The sequence below is a fragment of the Scylla paramamosain genome, chromosome 6 (genome assembly GCF_035594125.1).
Source record: "Scylla paramamosain isolate STU-SP2022 chromosome 6, ASM3559412v1, whole genome shotgun sequence".
NCBI classification, from domain to species: Eukaryota; Metazoa; Arthropoda; class Malacostraca; order Decapoda; family Portunidae; genus Scylla; species Scylla paramamosain.
The window spans coordinates 19,445,097-19,456,116 of record NC_087156.1 but is presented as its reverse complement, the minus strand read 5'-3'; the positions used below and the strand labels follow the sequence as shown (position 1 = coordinate 19,456,116).

Below are 11,020 nucleotides of genomic sequence, written 5' to 3'. Positions count from 1 at the left end.
GTGTGTGTGTGTGTGTGTGTATATATATATATATATATATATATATATATATATATATATATATATATATATATATATATATATATATATATATATATATATATATATATATATATATATATATATTCTACCAATATTTTCATGCCAACTGCTCTTCTGATCTTACTAGTTGCATGCCTCCCCTCCTGCAGCTTCACTGCACAAGACTTTCTTCTTTCTCTCACCCCTATTCTGTCCACCTTTCTAACACAATAGTTAACCAGTATTCTCAATCATTCATCCCTTTCTCTAGTAAACTCTGGAACTCCCTGCCTGCTTTCATATTTCCATCTTCCTATGACTTGAACTCTTTCAAGAGAGGTTTCAAGGCACTTATCGTGTAATTTCTGATTACTGCTTTCAACTCTGTTTGGGGACCAGCACCTCAGTGGGCCTTTATATATATATATATATATATATATATATATATATATATATATATATATATATATATATATATATATATATATATATATATATATATATATATATATATATATATATATATATATAATTTTTTTTTTTGCTCTTGACCACTCCCCCTCTTCCTACATGAAGAAAGAAAAACACTTCAAATCTTTTGTTTCACTGTAGATTACTTTTTGATTGCTTATTTAAACTAATTTACATATAAATATGGGAAATAAAAAAAAACCCAGTAGGCTGGGTTTTTTCCATCCCTGGGTGTAGAACCTAGTGCAAGGTGCTGTGCCTCCTGCTGTCCCTGGTGAATGGCAGTGTGTGTGAGCTGCCTATGAGGTGCTGCAATACACGGTGGCAGAGGTGGCTGGCAGCATGTATGTGGCAAAAATCCAGACATTATGGTATCAGCTGTAGAACTACGTGGATGCCCTGTATGATGCTGAACTGAGCCAACCGGTAAAGGCTACCATGAAGGGAATGAGGCAGGTGGGTGATCAAGAGGTTTTGTTATTTCTTTGTACTGGAAGTCCTCAGTTTACAATGGTCTTGGTTATGATGCTGGCAGTGCTTGTCCCTGTGCATTGGGTAATATTTAGGTTAAGGACTCACAGTTCACAGAGTTTTCACTTTACTGGTTGGATTGATTTGTTTTTCATGGTAAGTAGTGTCCATCAATGTATCTTTGGAATTTTGTGTTGTGCGATGTATCAGTCAAAAATGTTAGGTAATTTTCTCTGCTGTTTAATAACTAGAGTCTTTCTGTCCTCCATGAAGGTTAACACTTAAGTTCAGGGATGCTGTTTTGCCACTCCAGTTTTAATTAGGGAACCAGATGTGTGGTTGACTTGCTCCTTGATTTTGCCAGAGGTAGTTGAGGAGGGCCACCAGAAGCACCTCAGCCCCACAAACCCCAAGCAGCGTGAGGCAATGGCCAAGAAGCTGCTCACACCACCAGAGTCACACGTGTATTGCATCAGTTCCAACAAGATAGTGTTCTGCACCTGGGTGAAGCCCAACGACCAGGTGTTCCATAGGCCTTACGCTAACTGACTGCAAGGCCTACAATGCTGATTTTGATGGGAACAAGCTCAACATGCTCTTCCCACAGGATGAGTCAGCCTGCAGCAGGACCAAGTATTTGGTGATGACTCGTGCCCAGTACCTCATACCCAAGGACAGCTCTCCCTTCATTGGTCTTATACAGGTGGGTCATTCCCATCATGTTAGGTTAGGTTAGTGTTATACTGGTATATAGTGATTTGTCTTGTGGTGGTGGTGTAGTGGTGTGTTTGTGTGTCTTGCCAGAAGTCTTTGGTAGGGAATGGTGTAGTATTGTATTGGTAATGTGTGTGTGATTGGTGGTGATAGTACTGAGAATGTGTGGTTGATGATAGTGTCCTAGTAAATATTGTGTGATGTGTTGCCAGTTATGTTTCCTCTCACTTGGGTAGACTGTGTATGTGACAAGAGCTACAGCAGGTAAGACTGTGACATCAATAATAGTTGTTTTACACTGGCAAGACTGTGGTGGTTAAAACTGTGATGTTAATGACAGTTGTGTTATGTTGGCAGGACTGTGTGATGGTTCAGACTGTGACATTAATGACAGTTGTGTTATGTTGGCAGGACTGTGTGGTGGTTAACCCATAAACTGCGCAATAGAGTTACAGTGGCCATACCCATGATGCACAATTATCAGCATAAAGAAAAGTTCTCAAAAATAATTTTTACTGTTATAAAATGAAAGATTGCATGAAAAAAGTATGGAAAACCAAATATTAGTTTGTTATTTATATTAGTTCAGGTGTGGTGGTGTAGTGAAGTTGTGCAGTTTGTCACTTTGAGCCAGTAGGCAGTGAGCAGTGTTGGTGATGTCATTTGAACATTCTGGTTGTATGTATTTGTTATGTAGATACAGTAAACATATACGTACATACAAATATTCTGTCACACACATACGCACACAAACGACCGAGAGAGAGAGAGAGAGAGAGAGAGACTGACTGACTGACTGACTGACTGACTGTGTCACTCACCCTGAGTTGCCAGACATCATTTCAAGACATATGGGAGTGAAATCTAGGCTGCCAAGTTTAAAAATAGCCTTCCCATCCTGTGATGTCAGTTGCAGTTACACGCTGTTCATCATATGATGTATGCTGCAAGTTTATGGGTCAAGGCTGTGATGTTAATGACCGTTGTGTTGTGTAGGGTACCCAACATCTGCACAACTACTACAATATGTTTAAAACAAAATAATTTCCAGACTTAAACATGAATACCTTTTTGTCTTCTTTACATTGTAAGGATGAAAATACAACTACAAATAACCAAAACAAAATTGTAAGCAAGGAACAGATGTACAGGGAAAATGTGACTAGCATGAACCCTATTTTTTCTCAGAATTTTATGCCCATATGACTTTTTCTTCACATTATAAGGAAATACATTATAAGAAAATACATTATCTTATTAGTGAATTTTGCTAGGAACTTTCCAAATACACACTTACACATGCATTCAGCATTTTCAGGCATGCATCAACCATATAAACAAGTAAAACTATATGAAAAACAAAATATTTTCTTTATTGTTTTGCACACAAGCTTTATAAGGAATGATGTTAGTAAGACAGAAGAGTCAGAGGTAGCAGGACAGACTGACACATTTGTCATTTTACTTAATTTCAAACTGCTCATCCATGTGTATTGGAAATTGACACACCTTTGTATAAATATAAATGTATAAAATATGAATACTAAGTGTGGTATTTATGATGATGGCAGTTGCTACTTACAAAGTAAAACATGTTGTGAGTAGATATCCATTGCATGGGATTAGGAAAACAAAGACCAGAAGCACTCAACAGGCTTTAGTCATGGCTGAGTTTGGCACTGCAGTACCACCACAAAACCACTGTCTGGACTCAAGACATACCCAAACCCACTTGCTCTCACATCCTGCTTCTTACTCTTGCCTTCAAAAATTAGCTTCACAGCTATAAGTGCGTGCAAATTCTTCATATGGTACATATATATAAATGGGATAATTTCAATAAAATATACAATATAAAGTGACCAGAGGTCACCACCCAAAGTGATTCCATAAAAACACAGAAACTCATAACCTAAAGAACTTTTGATCACATGAAAATGTAACAATACATTCCTCAAAGGTCATGAATTGCCCATGTCCTGCAATCACCAGGGCAGGAAAACTTAATGATCAACTATCACACAGTCACAAATATAATTAAAATAAAATACTATATAAATCAGAACACTTTGGCATTCCACTTGCTGCTGTCAACACACTCTGGTTTCACCTTTTCAGATATTTAACAATGAATTATTACTCTTCATAACAGTAGCGATTTAAAAGTTCCATTAAAAAAAAATGTAAGGCAACGAATTTGAGACTTCACTTTTATTGACAAGTGACATGCTGGTGATGGGTTGACAAAGTAGATCTCCAGCTAGCACCTGCCCATCCCATTAATCATGATATTTGCCAGGGCAGGACGTCTCCTCTTCCAGGTACCAACAGAGAGTGCGTGAAACTGAATGTAGCGGAACCATGACTCTGTGCTGGCTGCATCGCTTCCCTGAGTATGTTGAAAAGTACATAACTTATAGATTATAAGCTGCTTGAATATAGCTAATTTTGTAGTGCAAGTCTGGTACATGATCAACCCTCCCTGCATTTATACCAAAGAAAGAAAATTCATTTACTTTAAAAAATATTCCAAGGTATTTACATAAATCTCTATACCACACAAACCACTATGTATATTAGGGATGGTCTGGCACTATGCATATAATTGAAAAATAGAACTTGTTATAATTTACAATTATACTATTTATCAGAAATACACAGCATAGCTATATTATACAGAAAATTGATTTAATTTATCTGAGCAAGGAAAGACAAAAATACTCATCTTTGCAGACATATATAAATTAGACAAAAGCATAACAGTGCACCCACCTTGAAGATGAATGTGTCTTTGGAATTGAGATCTGACACCTCAAAGCACTCAGCTTCACCCTCCCCCTCCCAAGCCACCACACACCGACTCAGGTGCCATGGTTCTTGCTGTGGGGGAGAAATACAAAGGTGTAAATGCTGGTACAGTATGTGGCAATGTGGAGATTTAAGAGTACACTGAGCTATGGATAAAATCATGAAGAACAGAAGAAAATAGCACCCTGCTGATCAGTCATGCATTATGAATTCCCAGAATTCTTCGTTCAGACTACAGTAATACTGCCCTCCTTTTCACAATGTTTATCAAATATGCTTGCTTCAGAGAGAGAGAGAGAGAGAAGAAAAGAAGAGAAGAGAAGAGAGAGAATCATCATATATAGTGGAGACACTGTTCATTTTACAGCATAATTGAGAAAGTAATAAAAAATAAAATACATATGAATATGTAAGTTTTTTCATAACTTACCCTTATAAGGGCTGCCTTGGACACCTTTAGATCCTTAAAAGCAAGCATGGCAGCATCCTTGATACCCAGGTTACGGGACATTACTAAGCCATCTTCTGCTACTTCCTCCTCAAACAGTGCCCGTGGCTACAGGAACAGGGAAAAAAGCATATACATATAATAATAGATAAATGCTGACCTAGTGATCATATATATATAGAAGAGAGAGAGAGAGAGAGAGAGAGAGAGAGAGAGAATTTGCATCTTGCTACTTCTGATTAATTTCCTAACAAGTCTGCTCTCTCTCAAGGATACCCTCTACATCTAAAGATCATGTTCAAAGTCATAGGCAGTTATTTTGAAATAATTCTTGCATCATAAAATACACATTTCTGCTTTATCTCAGCATGCTCACAACAGCCAGTAAATAACTTCAACCATTTTAACAAAAGCACTTGCTACCTTAATACCACCAAGATGCTTTAACAGCAACTATAAATCTTTGGTCATGAACTATTCCAATTTTTTGATGATCCAGGATCACCCCACTCAGCACCATCTGCTGATGTAATGTACAGCATAGTTCTCTGTTACTTACTGTGCCAAGTGTCACAAGGAGAACCTGAACCGTCATCATTTTGAGGGAGCGTCCCCGTCGAGTCCAGTTGTTTGAGTCTGGTGCGAGGCAGAAAAGCCTGCCTTCACGCACTACTGTTGCTTCTTCCGGGCTCCAATCTAGGACTTGTAGGGCCAGCTGAGAAAAGGAAAAGGCCAAGTCATAATTAAAGTCTATATAGGATGAAGGTACTGTGTATTTTGCCAAGAATAATGACAAAAAAAAAAAAATACTATTGAAATCACTAGAGTCAAGGTAGATGTGTATTGAAGAACAAATTGACATTCATCTCTTTCCTGTCCTACATTTTTCCTTGTATATTATCCATAGAGGTTATCTTCCCTTACAACCATTCTGAATTTAACTTATACATTTCAAATTATTTAAGAATCTACCAATCCATCAAACTTTCAGTTCAGTCACTTAATTATTTCTATCACTTCTAACACCTGTTTACTGGAGCTCTCTCATCATGAGTCGTAACTGACTTTTCCTGTATTTATCCTTCCCTTCCCACTCAAGTGATCTGTCTTCTCACTCTATAAGGGACTTCCCTCTGCTTTCCTGTCATACAAAATTAGTCTTCTCTTTCATTTCATTCTCTCCTATTTCCTCCACATGGGAGATAATCATCTAATCATAAATTGTTGTTTAAATTATCATACACAAGCTATGGTGATGTAGATATGTAACTGTGCAGTTTAACGTGATATTACTGTGATAAAAAATTTTCCCATAAAAAAGAACTACTTTTCAAAATCATAATTATGAAACAATTCATGAGTTAAAAGACCATTCTGTTCTTTAATTGCAAAATTAGATGACACTGAGCAAATAAAACCTTCACTGACACCTGTCTTGGTAATCTTTGTCCTACCTTCCTGAGTTTGAGGTTCATGGAGAAGTTGTGTGACTGTGAGGAACGCTTCATTGGTGTTCCGCTGCCCACACTCATGGATATGCGTCGCCAGAGTTTGGTGGGACTCACTTCCTTTGTCTCCTGTGACAAGAAAAATCAATTTACATACCAGACTGACATCCCTCAAAAATGGAGTGAACTAAGACATAAGAAGGGAAATACAAAGTGGGTCCCCAATACTTTTGTTTCATTCTCTTTAGTTACCTTTTATATTACACAAGGTGTATCATGATTTTGAGACATTAAAATATTAATCCCTATCAAGAAACCTATAGGCATACTACAATTGTGAATATGCTCTTATTTACATTATTCATATGCTGCAGATGTAATTCAATCTTTTCCTTGGCTCTGCGACAGTCTTCCCTTGAGGCATGAGTTGGAGGTGTTGCCTTGTAGAGGCGTGCCAGCAGCAGGGGATACTTAGTTACTCTCTGAACAGGTACCTGAAATCAAAATGAGAAAATTTTATCCTTACATTCTTCGCTTACATCACAAACATTAATACTTGGGGCTTACAATAGCATGTGCCATGAAACAGTGAAACAATGTCAGTAACTACACTCTCATCAACACTTCATCCAACTTTTCATTTTTCCCCAATCTACAGTTTCTGTATTCTCTTTAACAAGATGATCATTACAGTTTCTGTATTCTCTTTAACAAGATGATCATTACCATAAGAAATGAATGGAGATTCATCCGCCTTAACAGCGTGTTCTCCATCTGTGATACTTTGAGGAATATTCTCAGTAGCTCCCTCTCCTTCTCCAGAGTCTGTAGCAGTAGTGAGGCAGAACCCTGTGGAATACACATCATTCTTAGAAACTCAAACATTTTGTTAAATATGTGTGTTCTGTCATGAAGGGTGAGTGAATGAATCAATAAAACAAAAAAGTGCCAAACAATGGGGTGTCATTATACAGTAAGGAAAGACAAGAGTAAAAAGAAAGGCAAAGAGATGACATGGTGATGCATGGAAGGACAACAATATATCATGAGTGTGTGTGTGTGTAAATATACATCCTTGTGAATGTGTGTGTGTGTGTAAATATACATCCTTGTGAATTAAATTACCTTCCTACATTATGTAACCATACATTCTGTTGAACACAATAAATAACTGGGATTTATAGAGAAAAAAGTTTAAATCATGATTCTTTTACTCAGATTAAAATAAATAAAAATCAGATTAATTCAATCACAACAACACAAAAAACAGAAGGTTAAACTTATGATGAGACTTAAGAGTCTTGCACAGACCTGTCTGACGCAGTAAGTCTCAAAAGCATGTAACATAGGTGCTGCTTGTAAGAAGAGGCGAGCCACATTTACTGTGAGCAAGTCTTCATCTCCTTGTTCCAGTGCAATCTCTAGAGCATCACGAAGCTGCAGAGAGAAGACCCGGTTGTGTTCCAACAGGTCTTCCACGTTCAGAAAGATGCCTTTCAACTGGTCCCGACTCAACAGCCCTGCCACCAAGATGGGTCTGCAAAAGATTAACAGATTTGTAAGTGGCAGTATCATCTTACTTTCTGGAGAATCAAGAACACAAAAGGGTTTTGTGCACATGAGAAGACATTATGAGAGTTTTGACTCTAGATATTGCAAAAGGATACTTATAAAAGTTGATGGTTTTCTTTAATTATAGGCCTTTCTTTAACTCGACAGAAAATAGACGTGGAGGCATGAGGTCTGCATTAAGTCCTCATGTGTCTTTATCTTTTCATATGCCATTTTTTGGTCTGATCATTATATTAATTATCTCTCATAATATTTTTATCTATGTAATGTCAATCTTATTTCTCAACCTCAATTTTTTGAAGTTTTGAAATACACCACACCATCAACTTCCAGCAGAGATGGTGGTGTCTTACCTGTAGAACTGGTCAATCATGACTCGCAGGTCCTGGCCATACTTAATTTCAGTCTCCATTATTTCTGTCAAAATTTCTTTGCGTTCTCCACGCCGCCGAGAACACCTGCGGCACACGAGTGGAGCATACACCACGCCGCTGTGTGGGAAGGGAACTGATGCAGTGATTGCATAGACAAAGTAGGAATCACTTATGAAAACAATTAATGCATTTTGTGATGCTCTAGACTGTTTGCATGACTCCTAGATGTGTACTTCTCAAATTCACTTGTTTCCAGATCAATTTTACATTTTTTTGATTACTATTCCTTCTTTGTAGATCTTTTTATATATTATTTGGCTCTGGCAGAACTGACCTGTTAGTTACTCGGGTATCCACAGGGGAGTCACAGTCATCACAGAGGGGCAGGTCTCCCTCCCGCACAGCCGTGGCCCCATGAGTGGTAGCAATGCCTTGTTTGCCATGGCGCAGGACAGAAGGTTTGCTGGTCTCTGATCCCACACCTGAGTCTGTTCTTTCAACCTCACCAAACACTAAACGTTCCTGTAGAAGAAAAGTTTAAAATATTCAGGAAAGTAAAAGAATGTAAGCTATTCAAGATGCATACTACACTTACAGTATGATGATGAGAAATTTAACACAGTTGACTCCAAGTGGGGTCATGTAATTTGTGGGGTGCCACAAGGATCAGTATTAGGGCCATTGTTATTTCTAATATATATCATTGACTTGGATAGTGGAATTAGTAGTGATGTTAGTAAATTTGCAGATGACACAAAGATAGGTAGATTAATTAGGTCATAATCAGATGGCATTGCCTTGCAGGCAGATTTAGATGGGATGAATGAATGGACGGACAGATGGCAAATGCAATTTAATATCAACAAATGCAAAGTACTTAGCGTAGGTAGAGGAAACCCACACAGTAAGTACACATTAAATAACAAAACTCTGGTAGGTACAGGATACAAGAAAGATTTAGGAGTTATAGTTAGCAACGAACTCCATCTCGGAAAACAATGCATAGAGGCCAGAAACAGGGCAAATAGGGTACTAGGATTAATTTTTAGGAGTGTTAAAAGTAGAAGGCTGGAAGTAATATTAAAGATATACTTGGCACTGGTCAGACCTCATCTAGACTATACTGTGCAGTTCTGGTCCCCACATTACAGGAAAGATATAGGTCTATTAAAATCATTACAGAGGAGAATGACTAAAAGGATGCAGGGGATGAGGAGTATTCCTTATGAAGTGAGATTGAAGCTGTTAAATCTACATTCTTTAGAGAGACATAGGTTAAGAAGGGACTTGATAGAAGTCTTTAAGTGGTATAAGGGTTATAACAAGGGGGATGTAAGCAAAATTCATAGGATGAGAAACCAGGATAGAACAAGAAATAACAGGTTTGAAAAATTTAGGTTTAGGAAGGAGAAAGAAAGAAATTGGTTCTCAAATAAAGTGGTAGATGAATGGAACAGACTCAGTAATTATTTTGTTAGTGCTAGAATATTAGGGAGCTTTAAGAGAAGATTAGACAGGTTTTATGGATGGGAATAATATATGGGAATAGGTAGGTATATTTCACACAAGGACTGTCATGTGTAAGCCTGGTCACTTCTTGCAACTTCCCTTATTTCTTATGTTCTTATGTTCTTATGAGTACTATTCATCAAAACAACTGTTAAGTTAATCAAACCATCATGGAGGTTTAATTTCATACTTGGCAAAGTGTACTTGGCCCCTAACTTATGACAAAGTTACATTCCAGTAAATTTAAATAAAAAATATCCAGAAATTTGTTCAGCTGCAAATTTATCTTGGGCAAAGGGATGAATATTTTACCTTTCTGTATGATTTAGTGATTTCATGCTCATAGTGGAATTTGTAAAAGTAACGTGTGTTCACGAAGAACTTGAGGGAGAAAGTCTGGAGGGCAGTGAAAAGTAAGCAATATTAGTAGTGCACAATATCTAACATTGCTTGCCTGCTCTTACTAAACCATGTTTTAGTATACATCTACTAAGATCAATGTAATTTCTAATATTTTCAACACAAATTTTACCTTGTCTGATCGAAGGAGGCCGCTGTTCTCCGATGAGTCTGAGTTAGAACTCATATTGGAGGACCTGTTGCCCCTGTTTCTTGAAGTAAGGACCGTGAACTGATCTTCAGGTGGATCTACTCCTAACTGGTCCTCCTCCTCATCATCCTCGAGGTCCACCTCAGCATCCAAGGGATCACCATCAAGTTCCTGGAAATGTGCAGCCACACTTTAATTGAGATCATTAACATTACAAATTTTCTGTTGAGTTCAACACATGTACAGACAGAAAATACAGAGTTTATGAGCAGGGATTTCCAGTTTTGCTACTTGTTAAGACCAGTGGTAAATACTGCATAATTCTGCATCAAAGCAAGTTAAAGAAATGTGATAATAAGTAATCAGATAGTGTCATTGACACTGTCACTTGATAAATGATAAAGGAATAAGAACTGTGAGGTTTAACATTTTCTTAAACCAGGCTATCATATTAAAGTGCATCATCAGCACATGGGCAAGAGAAAGATAGAGAGAGAGAGAGAGAGAGATCCAGCAAAGTGATAAGTTGAGATACCTATATAAGGTCCTACAAAAACATGATATTACTAAGTTTCCAGAGATTACCCAAAATACTGTATGAAGCCTATCAAACTCTATGATGTAAAGAAGCAGA

At 37.5% G+C, this 11,020-nt stretch overlaps 1 protein-coding gene across 7 annotated transcripts in view; it reads right to left on the bottom strand.

Moving 5' to 3' along the window:
• Window positions 1–3,034: 3,034 nt before the first annotated feature.
• The window catches only part of LOC135101358 (uncharacterized), a 73,912-nt gene continuing 65,926 nt past the window's right edge, over window positions 3,035–11,020 (bottom strand). For all 7 annotated transcript variants that reach the window (XM_064005229.1, XM_064005230.1, XM_064005228.1 and 4 more), the window contains 11 exons: window positions 10,369–10,557; window positions 8,662–8,849; window positions 8,307–8,444; window positions 7,693–7,918; window positions 7,108–7,230; window positions 6,738–6,875; window positions 6,388–6,510; window positions 5,493–5,648; window positions 4,916–5,041; window positions 4,450–4,557; window positions 3,035–4,066 (listed from right to left, as the gene is read on the bottom strand). In XM_064005229.1, the coding sequence (XP_063861299.1) occupies window positions 3,938–4,066; window positions 4,450–4,557; window positions 4,916–5,041; window positions 5,493–5,648; window positions 6,388–6,510; window positions 6,738–6,875; window positions 7,108–7,230; window positions 7,693–7,918; window positions 8,307–8,444; window positions 8,662–8,849; window positions 10,369–10,557 (1,644 nt within the window). In that variant the 3' untranslated portion in view covers window positions 3,035–3,937. The remainder of the gene's footprint in view (window positions 4,067–4,449; window positions 4,558–4,915; window positions 5,042–5,492; window positions 5,649–6,387; window positions 6,511–6,737; window positions 6,876–7,107; window positions 7,231–7,692; window positions 7,919–8,306; window positions 8,445–8,661; window positions 8,850–10,368; window positions 10,558–11,020) is intronic.